At 35.2% G+C, this 13,838-nt stretch overlaps 1 protein-coding gene across 1 annotated transcript in view; it reads right to left on the bottom strand.

Moving 5' to 3' along the window:
* LOC107494581 (replication protein A 70 kDa DNA-binding subunit B-like) overlaps positions 1 to 2,084 on the bottom strand; it is a 4,329-nt gene extending 2,245 nt beyond the window's left edge. Inside the window, exons 1-8 of the mRNA XM_052263097.1 lie at positions 1,784 to 2,084; positions 1,419 to 1,686; positions 1,222 to 1,318; positions 1,000 to 1,121; positions 806 to 890; positions 567 to 699; positions 282 to 436; positions 16 to 145 (exon numbers count right to left, since the gene is read on the bottom strand). Coding sequence (XP_052119057.1) covers positions 16 to 145; positions 282 to 436; positions 567 to 699; positions 806 to 890; positions 1,000 to 1,121; positions 1,222 to 1,318; positions 1,419 to 1,686; positions 1,784 to 1,933 — 1,140 coding nt within the window. The 5' untranslated portion in view covers positions 1,934 to 2,084. The remainder of the gene's footprint in view (positions 1 to 15; positions 146 to 281; positions 437 to 566; positions 700 to 805; positions 891 to 999; positions 1,122 to 1,221; positions 1,319 to 1,418; positions 1,687 to 1,783) is intronic.
* Positions 2,085 to 13,838: the final 11,754 nt, after the last annotated feature.

The following is a 13,838-nucleotide window of genomic DNA, read 5'->3' as shown; positions in this document are numbered from 1 at the left end:
ACAAATCTGACACACCTTTGAATCTTTATGTACCTCATTAAATAGGTCAGCACATGTTTTTTTAACCAAGTAGGTTGTTTCACGATCAAAGAGGACAAATATACCCTGTCCAGTTTCATCTGATACAACTACCTTGAGCCTATACCTACAAAAGAATGAACTACGATCATAAAAAATAGTAGTAAATGAAAAAGGTCTATTCAACACATTAAAAGACCAGATTACTCATAAATAAAAATCACAAAGTAAATAAAAAAAACAAGAATGTAACATGACAGAACCTTGGGATCACATTTGTCACATGATGCATGCACATATCACAAAAGTAAACACCAGATTCAGGATGTACTGTCTTCCCACAAACACAGGTAGAATACCACCAGCACCCCTCTTCTACAACATCAGTGATAGTACCTAAAATGACAAAGGTTCCATCCTACAAATCATAGAAAATAGAAGCCAAATGCATAAGAAACCATAAAAATTTAAGAATCAAAGTTTCAAAGGATTTAATAATCAAGAATGAAAACAAATAACTACAAATCAGATAAAAAAAATTTTTTAACCTCCTTGTTTTCTTGCAACTCATCTATTGTAGATTTCTTAGTCAACCTCATGAAGTCATCCTCCAATGAGATAGTTTTTCCTTCATTAGCAATAAACAGTGGCTGGGTCCCATTTATCCCTTGCTCTACCACGCTAACAAAATGACAATGAAGGAACAATCTTAATGCTTTTTTCAGCATATTCAAACATACATAAAAATAAATAAAACTAAATATATGAAAAATAGTACTACACAAACCTCTTCCTGAAATCAACAACAGCTGCCAAGTCAGGATTAAGATATATTTTTGTTGCTTTCATGACATTTTGTAACCCAGGTTGCCCTAAAAAAGAGGAAAAAAATGTTAGCAACCTTTCCAAAAAAATCTTATACCAACAATGTAAGAAAAGAGTTTAAAAAAATCATGATAATACAATATTCAACAACAGTACCTCGAAAAAGCTTAACTTTGGCAAGTTGAAGAATCACTACTGGTTGTTCAACATAACCAGAAGAAAGAAAATGATTTAGTTGATCCACATATTCTCCAAACAGGGCGCACCTAAGCACCATCCTACAAATAAAACATAACAAATTGTAACATAAAAAATAGATAAAACAAAAAACTAAATGAAAACCATATGCTGAAATAAGAAAGTAATGAAGCAACGAACTTTTGAGAAGAAAGCTCCGCAACAACCATCTTGATTGTTTTTCCATCTTTATCATAACTTTTTTCCTCTCCAACTAAAGTCAGCAACCCAATAACATCTGCAAGTACATTAAAAAAACCGCAAAAAAGTAGAATAATATATAACAGGATCAACAACACATAATCTCAATAATGGAAAAGAAATACAGAACCACTCACCAACTAAATAATCATGATCTTGACTCATTTGCAATATCTCCTCAAAAGGATATAGAGTAAAACAGACTCTTGGTATGATATCATCTGGTAAAGTTGTTACTATTGTTTGGAAGAGGAATGTAAGCTTAAACTCATGTTTTGTAGCTCTATAAGAGCCATGATTTGGAACAACAGAGAAATAACACATCTTGTAGCAATTCCCTTCAATAATATTATCTTTAAACCTGTTGATAAGTTGCTTCCTTATAGTGGCCTGGATTTTGTTTGACTATAAATAATAAAAAATAAGAATACATGTTAGTCAGCAACTAAAGAAATATCAACAATATGCTAACTCAAAATAAACTACAAATAAAATCACTAACATTTTCATCCACCAAAATGAGCTCCATTGAATTTGGAGAATCTGGATTTCCAAAGCTTGGAACAATCCAAGCCCTAATTACCCTCACTTTAAGCCTCCAAGCCTCTCTTGGAGGAACTATCTTGCTAATAGCATCAAAAGATGGACTCATTTGAGCGCACTAAAACACTTGTAGAAAAGAAAACAACAACAATATGAAGATATGTGAAAGATGAACAAAGCCAATGATCTGCACTACTTTTACCACTTCAACCCTCTTTTATAGACAACGCTAGATGAATAGTTTCAAATTTGAATTCAAATTTTTTAGCAAAATAGGGGGAAGTAAAGATTTTTCACCTTGCAAATCCAAAAAGAACTGAGGTTTCTCATAGACTAATTTAGGGTTTTCTTGGAAAAAGAAATGATGTGATAAGGGAACTACCATTTTTGATATCACAGAAGTTTATACTGACAACCACCAACTACTCCACATTCACACATATCACATCTCCATAAAAGATCTCTATCAAACATCAAATCAAATAGCCCTTCATTCTATAAAGAAGACACAAGCAAAGAAAGATGAAATGAAAATCATAAAGCATTTACATGATGTATAATTAAAAAAATCGAATTTAAAAATAAAAAAAATAAAAGAAGAAATCTACAGGATCAATGACACTACTTGTCAGAATCGAAATCCAGATTTTGGGAGAAAACCAAACAACCACCAATTACCAAAACCTCTTCTACGTCATACATCACAAATATCTGAATGCTACAAACCACATCCTAAAAACAAAATCATGAATAATCTTCCAATGAAATAAATGAAAAAATTCGAATTTAAAAAAAAAAAAAATCTACAGAATCAATGACATCAAATTTACAATCACAAACCCCATCTCTTGTCAGAATACAAATCCAGATTTTGGGGGAAACCAAACAACCACCAATCACCAAAAACCACTTCTACATGATACCAAAATAATATCTAAATGCTACGAACCACACCCTAAAAATAAAACCATGAATAATCTTCCAATGAAATAAACGAAAATATATCAGAGAGAAAAATATAAATAAACAATCGATGAATTGAACTTCTAAATCCTGAGATCTCTGCATCAAAGAGCACACCTGTGTAACCCTTCTCATTCCTAATATTTAACCCTAGCCACTCTTTCTCAATACAACGTTATCTTCTGGTATAGTTCACTTTTATTACCTCACCTTTATAAGAGATTGGATTCTTTTTATTTTGATTTTTTTTAAAACCTAATTTGGTCTTTTTTTTTAAAGCTTGCAACCATATTTTTCTGAAATGAGGGCCTTTAATCTTTTTGATCCGTATACACAAGCACAAAAACATGAAGTGTGGGCCAAATATAATGAAATGTCATATCCACTACTTTTTTTGTATACATTAAAGTCTAAAAAAATTTACCAACCCTACTAAAACCTATAAATATAATTGGCAGTGATTGAAACCTAAGACCTACACCTATGAAAAAAATAAGTAATTAATAAAGGATACATCTAACTTTAGCTAACTCTTATTTGGATTGCATCTCAATACTCATAAAAAACGGGCTTGCTACACATACAAGCTTACAAGTTTATAAGTTGGCCAGCCCAAATACAACTCACGCATATGAAAAGGGATTGAATGGAGCGTCACATTCACGCGCTCGCCACTCAAACGGTTACGTAGGCTACAAGTAATGGCAGACTCTTCCACTTCTTCCACTTCTCAAAGCGATTCGAAAACAAAGCAACCCTTCCATTTTTGAGCGAAAACCGAAGTTCAAAATATACAAGTCGTCGCTAACCTTTGAAACCTCCATCAACACACCATCAAACTCTCCATCAAGAATCTGAAGAGAAAACAAAGCAACAATACTCAAGGTAAGTTCATTAAGATTCCTGTATATTTTCTAGATTACGAACTAGGTTTTACTTTTCTTCTACGTCGTTGTTCTAGGGTTTACTATTATTCTTGCTTCTTTGTTACACTGTTCTTCTACGTTGTTGTTCTAAGTTCTCCTGTTATTCTTGTTGTTCTAGATCTTCTGGTAACTGATTTTTTGGGGTATATTCCGTATATTGGGGGTGTATACTGCTTGACCTTGTAATGTTGCTTGATATTGAAGCATGTTTGAGTGATATCTGACTGATATATATGGATGTATCTGAATCATATCTATGGGTGTATCTGACTGATATATATGGATGTATCTGAATCATATCTATGGATGTATCTCACTGTTATCAATGGGTGTATCTTACTGTTATTAATGGGTGTATCTGACTCATATATATGGGTGTATCTTACTATTATCAATGGGTGTATCTTACTGTTATTAATGGGTGTATCTGACTCATATAAATGGGTGTATCTTACTGATATCTTTGGGTGTATTTTTCGTTTCAGAGAAAATGGCAGCAAGAAACCAAACAAAAGACCTTAAGTGTGCCACACATCTCCTAAGTGATAAATTCAGAAACATGAGTGAGGAGAAGAAAGCGATTGTGAGGGATCTCGGATTCGGTGGGTTGATGCACATCCCACCACTAAGGGTGCATCACCAACTGTTAAGGGAGCTGGCAAACAACTTCAAACTTGGGGAGAACAGACTGGAAACAGGATATGGTTCTTTCAAAATAACACCAAGAAATATAGGTCATGCGCTTGGCATCAATGCAACAGGTAACTAGCTCAAAATTATAGGTGTATATTAAGTTGATGCTTGGGTGTATTTAAGTTGATGCTTGGGTGTATTTGAACCGACTTTGATACTTTGTTGTTTTCCTTTTTGTAGGAGATCTATTTCCTCAGAAAGTTGAGTATAAGAAATTTTTTGAGGATGACAAAATAATATTTAGAAGATTCCAGGGTAAGACCCTCAAAAGTCTTACCGACGAGATGATGGATATCGGCGTTGGTAACGAAGAGGAACGCCTAATGTTCAAGAGGATTTTCATCCTCTATATACAGATGGCGTTCCTTTTGCCAACGACGATAAAAAAAATCTCGCCTGTGCACCTGGCCCCAATTTTTGAGATGGATGGCATCACGGAGAGAAACTGGGCGGGGCATGTTTTGACCTTCATCGTCAAGGGCATCACAGACTACAAGGAAAAAAAGAAGAAGGCAATTGATGGCTGCATGTTTGCACTGATGATAATTTACTTTCATCTCTCAAAAAACAAAGGAAAGAAGAGGTCTGAAAGACCACCAAAACCCTGGATTGCCAACTGGAGTAAGGAGCAGTTGGTGGAAAGAATGAGTGCAGAAACAGAGGAAATTTTGGTAAGTAAACATAATATGTTGCATGTATTTTATTTACCCGAATGCTGCTAACTAAAATATCTAATGTTTCAGGGGATTGTAAAGATGGCAGAGACGAGAGAAAAAATGAAAAAAATAGAAAAAAAGGAAAAAAACAAGAAATAAAAAAAACAAAAAAAGGAAGGCGAGTTCATCTTCGGAGACACAAACAACTACTGAGAGTGACAGTTCTACCTCTGAGTCTGAGACTCAAAAAGACTTAGAGGATTCACTAAGGAAACACCCCAGCAAAAAGGAAAAAAAGTAAGTACCATACTTGGGTGTAATTACGTTTTGGAGTTGGGTGTATTTTGTGGAATCATTTGGGTGTAATTTGTTGATCAAGTTGGGTCTATGTAGTTTATTAAGTTGGGTGTGTTTCTTTTGCTGTGTTGGGTGTATATTGTCCATTCAGTTAGTTGTATCTTGTGCATTCATCTGGGTGTATTTTATATCTTTAGTATGTTCTAAATAATGATTGTTTGCCTTCCAGATTGGACTCCAGAAAAAGAAAGAAAAGTCAAGAGGAGTCAGACTCTGATTCAGAATCTGAATCTGAATCAAGTGATGAGTAATCTTCTGAAATTATTACTCCTTTCTTTTGGCTTGATTATAAAGATTTCGTGTATTAACTGAAGTGTCTCTTATTAACTTATAGAAACGAAGAATCAATACCGGTGGAGAAGGAAAAGAAAAAGAAAAAGACAAAAACAACACCAAAAAAGTAAGCACTTCTTTGGATAAAATATTCTGTGATAAAATTAATTTTTTATTTCTGATTCATACTTTTTTTTTCCACCCAGAACACAATCAAAAAAGAAAAAAGTTATTGTAGAGGATTCATCTCCTGAAGAAGATCCATACTTTGATGGGTACAGTACCTCGTAAGCTATATTACCGTCTATCATCGTAATTATTTTTGTTAACATCTTCTTTTATGAATGTAGTGAGAGATATGAAATATCAAGTGAAGAACTAGATGAATTGCTAAGGGAAAATGTTGATAAATTTGCTGTAGACGGGTATGTCTTGCTGGGGTGTCTATTTCAGATTTTGGTGTGTTTTCTTTGCTAATGATTGTTTCTTATTTCGCAGGGAGAACAAAGCTGACCTGCGATCGACAGAAGGTCGATATGTCTCCTCTGAAACGTAAGATGCTTTATTTAATAAAATCTTGTTATCATGATTTGGGTGTATTTTGTGGAACCATTTGGGTGTATCTTGTTGATCAAGTTGGGTGTATGTTGTTTATTAAGTTGGGATATTTCGTTTGTTGTGTTGGGTGTATATTGTCCATTAAGTTGGTTGTATCTTGTGCATTCATTTGGGTGTATTTTATACCTGTCTCTTATTTTGTCTGAATAACATGAAATCTGTTTAGAATACTGGCTGTGAACTTGGGAAGTGATGATCCTTCCTCTCAAGGACGCACAGAACAGAGTAGTGTAAACCAGCCGTCACAGAGCATGTAATTTCTCTTTCAAATAACCGTTACTTTTGTTCTTCTATTACCTTCTACTTCTAATTCTGTATATATTTTTTTAGAAAAAAATCCCTTTATTATTTTATTCGAGAAAAAAAAGGTAGGAAAAAAAAGCAAAAACTGCAAGTATGTAAGTTCTCAAAAAACAAACCCTGTCTTCTTTTTGAATTGTTCTGGTGTATTTTTTAACTTTCTTTGGGTGTATTTTAGGTTGAGTCCGGCTGATTCGAATATGATAGTTGTGAGGGAACAGACACCGTCGAATGCGCTTGTAATATGAGTTTTTCAAGAATATTTCAACCTTATAACCTTATTATTTTCAAAGGCGTTGTTAACCTTTCATTTTTCTTCTTCTTTAGAGTCCCGATTCAAGTTTTTGTGCCGGCGTCCCAAACAACCACTGTGCCGGAACTTCAAGAAACACCTGTGTCAGATTTTGAACCAACCCCTCTGCCTCAGATAGAAGGAACTACAGAAACGTAAGAAATAGTATTGGGTGTATATTGGGTTAAAGTTCGGGTGTATAGTTGGTAACAGTTTGGGTGTATATTGTTCCTGATTTGTTTTTTTACGCCATGATTAATTTTGTTTAACTGTGCAGCACTTCTGAACCCCCCCCAACAACTTCAAGAAACCACACCCACGCTTCCCCCAGCTCCAACTAAAATGTAAGTTCATCAGACTAAAATCAATCTTTGCTTATCATCCGTATATTCTTATTCTTATAATATGTTATACATGATGACGCAGTCATCCAACCGCAGAAGACGTTGCTGCCCTTATGATGATGGCACGGACAGCAACCTATGTTCCTAAAACAGATCCAGTGCCATCATTCAGCCTTGGCTTGACTGATTCAAGCCAGGAGGGAGCGTCAACGCAGGAGACAGAAAGTGAAAAATCTCCAGAAGTTGCAAATTTGCTAGAACAATTAGACAATTTAGTCCAAAAAATAGCAAGCAGTGCGGCGAAGGGAAAAAACAAAAGTCCAGAAATTCAAAGGGAGACTGGGGGAGAAAGTTCTGGGAAGTTTGAAACTCCTGAGAGAATAAATCAGATTACGGATGATATGAAACAAAAGTGCTACATCTGGGGGACGCGACTGAAGACAGACGCAAATGGCAATACTAACGAGTATGAGCACATGTGCACTTTGATTGCCCAAGATAAATACATTTTGATTAGAATGCACCTTGCATCCCTCCAGGCAAAAAGTTATATAGAATCTGAGGTAATATTAGAATAACATTAATGTTTTTACACCAAAGTCAACTGCAATGTTTATTAATGTAAAATTAATTTCGGTATATATTTCTAGATTGTATCTGCTATCTGCCTCATCCTTAACCAGAAAAATGAAAAAAGGTTTCAAGAACAAAAATACTGTCTCCCCCCCCCCCGATATTGTGGTAAGGGTTACTTCTACGAACTTTTGGTGTATTTTCTGTATTGATTTGGGTGTATTTTTTACGTTCGATTGGGTTTAAGTTGTGTAATCATTTGGGTGTATTTAAAGTATTGACTTGGGTGTATTTTCAGTATTTCATTTCTTGTTTCGCAATTATTGGAGAACATGGCCCTTTCAGATCACCCAAAAGGGGAATTCATATTACCGAAAACAAATAAAGAATTCAGGGTGGAAAACTACCCGAGTTTTATTCCCTTCATAGATGCAAAAAAATTAACTTCGCATCCATATGTAAGTTTTCATTTGCTAAATTTGTTAGTACGCTTCTTTACTTATATGCCAAATAAAATAACACACTGTTGAAAATGTGGCAATCCTTCAGATTTTTGCACCTGTTTGCTACTCGGGGTATTGGTGGTTATGGCTGATAGATACAACGAAGCGGAGATGTCATATACTTGACCCGCTACATAAAAAAGCTCCAAGCGAAGAGAGAAAGCAGCTTAATAAATTCACTGTAAGTTGCCTCTGTCTTCATTACTTTAATAGATAGGTCTATTTCGAAGATTGTGTTGGGTGTATATTGTCCATTCAGTTGGGTGTATCTTGTGCATTCATTCGTGTGTATTACTGATTTGTTTTGGTATTTAAAGGATATGTATTTTCAAAATTGATAACATATGCCGGCGGGGAACCTCTGAAGAAAGGGGAGAAGGAGAAGGAAATTAAAGCATCATATGTTAAAATATCAGGCCAAAAAACAAGGTATAAATTTGTGACTTTGAACATTAAACTTTCGTAAATGAGATTTGTAATTTATTTTCTTCGTTTTCAGCTATGACTGCGCTATCTACATTATGAAGTGGCTTGAGTTAATTGAGTCGAAAAACATTAAAAAGGGGAAGTATGAATGGGATAATTGGCCACAGGTAAACTGTCTTTAGAACTATATAACTCTGTACTACTTTACTGAATTAATATTGCTGTTTAAACAGAATATACTTTTTAATTGTAGGAAGAGGTGGACCACTATAGAGTGGAGTATGCTTCGCAGATACTATTGAGTGAGATGAATAAAGAAAGAGATCAGGCAATTAGAGAGAGTAATGCTATAAGGCTGTCGAAGCCATCCTCTGTATTATTGAGTCCGTTTTGTCAGATAAATTCTGCTGATATAGAAACTGCGTAATCCAACTGCTAGCTAGTTTGTAAATTGAACAAATGCTGTAAATATTTGCCATTTATCAACAACTTCTATTCCATGTATATTTTTTCCATAGTTAAATTATCTGTGATGTTAAACTGTCTGTGCTGTATTCAAAAGCTGTATTACAGGTGGTAAAATATGAAGAAAAAATCAAGGCATATATAAACACAAATTATAAACTGTTACACCCAACGCAAGTCTAATAATACACGCAAGATTGCATAAAATATACACCCAAACTGTCTGTACTGTATTCAAAATGTATGAATTACAAGTACTAAAATATGAAGAAAAACATCAAATCAAATATACACCCATAACCTGTGAATTTTTACAGCTTTCGTTCTATATATATCTATATATGTATCTATATGTAAATTGTGAATTAACAAAAATACACCAAAAAGAACAGTGCTTTTACACCCATATTCTATAAAACTATACACCCAAAGAGTTATCCCCTGCTGCTAGTACCCTGAACTGATTATTCATAACGTGTCCTTGATATTGGCTGGAATTTGAATGCACTACTGATGCAGCATCAAACAGGTTTATCTGAATATAACACTCACACATTAGCTAAACTATTAACGAGAAAAATAAACTCAATCACCACAAATTTAAAGAACATTACTTTTACCTCGCTTAAAACTTTCGTTTTCTTCTTCTTTGTGGCATTTGCAATCTGTTTGTCCAACTTTAAACCTAGCCTATTTTTTGAACGTCCTCTTGTTCGAATCCTTGGAGGGCTTTGAAGCTCGTTAACGGATTCCAAGTTGGCGTCTTCGTTGGATAAAGAAGATGTCCCCTTCCTTTTGGCTTTTAATGATTCCATCTCAGCCATGACATTATCGTACGAACGGTGCAGAATTGCAGTCAGCTCCTTCGATTCGGATGCAAATTCGCAAATATTTTGCGAACGAAAAACCAATTGGTCGAACCTCTTGCTTCTTAGCTCCATCAGTGGCTCGTCGTGGCTGCTCTTGATGTGTGTGTGTCGCCTCTTTACCTTCTTGCTCCATCGTTCCAGTATATATCTAGGTGACACTTGGCTTACTCATTCAAAGCTTAACACGCTTAGTGTGTGACGGCACAATATCCCTCTTCACTCGAATAATAAGCATTGGCATTTTACCTCGACTGCCACTGAGTCGTAAGTAACCACAAACTTGTTGAATATTGAGCTGGAGTAACCACGAACTTGTTGAATATTGAGCTGGAAACTTGTTCTCCGACTTCGTATACTAAATAGCCTAGAGCGGAATTCTTTAATCTGGTGATGCAATTCGCCTTTTCTCTGAATTGCGCTTGGACTTCCCTATACTTTGAATGAGTGTACGCATCTTGAAACTGAGCTTCAATGGAGGATTTGGTTGCACACGGTATGACCGTATGAAAATCTGCAGCATCTGATTCTCTCTCTGCTTGCGCCCTGCTTCCGAGGCAATTATCATATTGTTTGACGAACTGAATAAGCGAGCTGTTCCGGGTGATAAACTTGTTAAAAAATGAATGCATGCTCTCGCTCCTTTATGTGCTTCTCATCCCTACCCAAAAGTGGTGATCCAGATAAATAGGAACCCATATATGACGGTCTTCATACAGATCTGCAGAATACACCCAAACACAGATTGTGAATACACCCGATAAAACATGCAATTTACACTTCTGTTGTAGATTTTAAAAAAACATTACCTGAAAGCCACTTGTTGTCCGCAAGACCAAAATTCAGCAGAAAATCATTCCAATTCCTATCGAATGAGTCTTTGCTATGAGAGTTCCAAACAACTTGGCTCATTTCTTGTTCAATATCGGCATGTCCCTTGTACCCGTTTAATTTGCTTAGAATCTTCTTCATGATGTGCCAAATACACCAACGGTGAATTGTTGTTGGCATACAGGCCTCTAAAGCCCTTTTCATTGATGCGCACTGATCGGTGAGAAACCCTTTCGGAGCGTTTCCTCCCATGCAACGAAGCCAGCATTGAAATAACCATTTGAATGATTCAATTTCTTCGTTCTTCATCAAAGAGCATCCGAGAAGTGTTGACTGACCGTGGTGATTCACCCCGACAAAAGAACCACAGACCAAATTATACCTGAAACAAATTACCATAGTGCAAAATGCAAACTCATTAGGTACACCCCAACAAATGCTTCGTATATACCCAAAGAAACAGCCAATATACACCTATGCTGCGGATTTATAAAAATACATTAATTTAGCATCATAAACAGGGGCAGTTTGTTACCTGTTTGTATTGTAGGTGGTGTCGAATGAAATGACGTCTCTGAAATACTCAAAGGCAGCTCTGCTTCTTGCATCGGCCCAAAAAGCCAGCTTAATCGATTGATCCTCCTCGAGTTTGAGCTCAAAAAAGAAATTCGGATTCTTCTCTTTCATCCTTAACAAATATTTCCCGAATTCCTTTGCATCTTCTTGTTCGGAAATATTCCGCACTTTCCTGGTAATGTAATTCCTCACGTCCTTTTCGATAACTTTTAACTCGCGGTGACCCCCGGCAGCCGCAACAAATGATTGGTAGGTTTTGATTGGTCTAATACCGGCCTCTTCATTATTCTCTATTGTACGACGAATGGACATGCTTAATTCCCTGTGCTGTTTGAGCATCTCTGCTTTACTTGGACAGCAGGGGTGTGAATGATCCAGCACAACCTTTGAAATGATCCAAGCACCGACATCCTTCAATGTGTGTATATGAATTCTTGCAGGACAGTTTAGACCGGCTGTCAGATTGGTCTTCTCGGTCGGAGATATTTTAGATTTCCATTTTCTCTCTCTGCTACATGTAATTAGTTGATTCTTAATCTCATTTTCCTTCCTATTTGTGCACCGAACTCTTGTAGAGAAACCTGCAGCCTTGGCGTAGTTCCTGTAAAATTTTCCAGCATCTTCAAGGGTGGTAAAGGTCATTCCAACCTTCGGAACAAGCTCGTCATCAACAACCGAGAGAGACTGCACAATACACCATGTCAAAAACTGTGAATACACCCAACTATTGCAAATATAATACACCCAAACGGGCACCAACTCAACTAAAATGAAAATAAAAGCCATAAGTTGTAAACACACATGCTGCAGAATACACCGTCACAAAAAATAAAAAAACACCCAATCATGTCTAATATAATACACCCGAACGACAACAACAGCTAAAAATAACAGAAAAAACCATAAATGTAAATACACCCATACTACCGAAACAAATACACCCAAAGAAAGCTCTGATCTACACCTGAGCATCTCCTATAAATTCCAGATAATCAATCAAAACTAATACATTACATTCAATCCACAGATTTATGTTGACGCGTTAGTCTCACAGTCAATGTTCACGAATTATTCAGCTACACAATGCTATACAAATTACTACAGCAAAATTCAGAGTAAACGTATGTAAATCAAACCTCAGGAACTTCGTTAGATTCAAATTCATAATCCACTTTGCCCTGATTCAGCTGAGAATCTGACGTTGAATCAACCATTATCTTCAAAACGAATCCAAACTTTGATTTCAGTAAACAAAAATCGATAGAAAACGAAGCTGGAGTTAAAAGAGAGAAGAATGAGAAAAAAAATACGAGAAGAAGAAGAAAACGAGGAGAAGAACGAAGAACGAAACAAATCTACAAATAAGGAGAGAAGAACGAGAAGAAGAAGAACCATAAGAAGAAGAAGGAGAAGAAGAACGAAGAAAGGAAACAAATCTTTTAAATTTGGTAGTTATATATAGCGCGTGTATATGACGTAACCATTGGAGCGCGTTTTAGGTTTTAGGGTTTTAAGTAACTTGTAAAGCATACAAGTGGTTAGCGCTTGTATGCAGAGCTTTTCTGCATAAAAAAATCTATAATATATAAAAAAAATCTAAATTATATAATCGAAAAAAATTAAAATCATATTAAATTCATTCATTCTCAAAGAGTGGTGGATGTTTTTTCTTTGTAAAAGAAATATTCGCATCCTAAATCTCAATACATTTCCTATTAAGGTATAAAAATATATCCAAATTATAGCGAAAAAATCAAATTATATTAAAAAAACATAAACTTTACATAAAAAATATCCAAATCACATCAAAAAAATCTAAATTACATTAAATTCATCTGAGTAAAGTATCGTTTTTATCTCTTAACGTTTGGAGTAAGTCCTATTTGTGTTTCTAACATTTAAACCGCCATATTTGTATATTTAACGTTTATAAAAGTGATTCAATGTTATTCTATCCTCAATTACACATAATGAACTTTAGTTGGAGTTCTGAAAAATCTCTTCTTGAAGTTAGAATACAAATGTTTGAGATAGAATTAATGATCCATTCCGGGAAATAGCTCATCAAAAGTTGAAACTAATCCCAACAACATTCACATAATTCACTTTTATGGATATAATTAAACCTGAACACAAATAGTGGGTACAATATTAAAATTGAACACATCCAAATGAGACCTAATTGAGAATGAATATATCCAAGTGAGAAAAATTGAAAAATACAATCTGACTTGTTAATATAATTGACGGTAAGATAATATTAAATCACTTTTATAAACGTTAGGGGCACAAATAGGATGTATCTCAAACGTTGGAGACAAAAAAGATACTTTACTCAATTTATTTTCAAGC

The sequence above is a fragment of the Arachis duranensis genome, chromosome 6 (genome assembly GCF_000817695.3).
Source record: "Arachis duranensis cultivar V14167 chromosome 6, aradu.V14167.gnm2.J7QH, whole genome shotgun sequence".
NCBI lineage: Eukaryota > Viridiplantae > Streptophyta > Magnoliopsida > Fabales > Fabaceae > Arachis > Arachis duranensis.
Note: the sequence above shows the minus strand (reverse complement) of the source record. Positions and strands in the feature narration are given on the sequence as shown.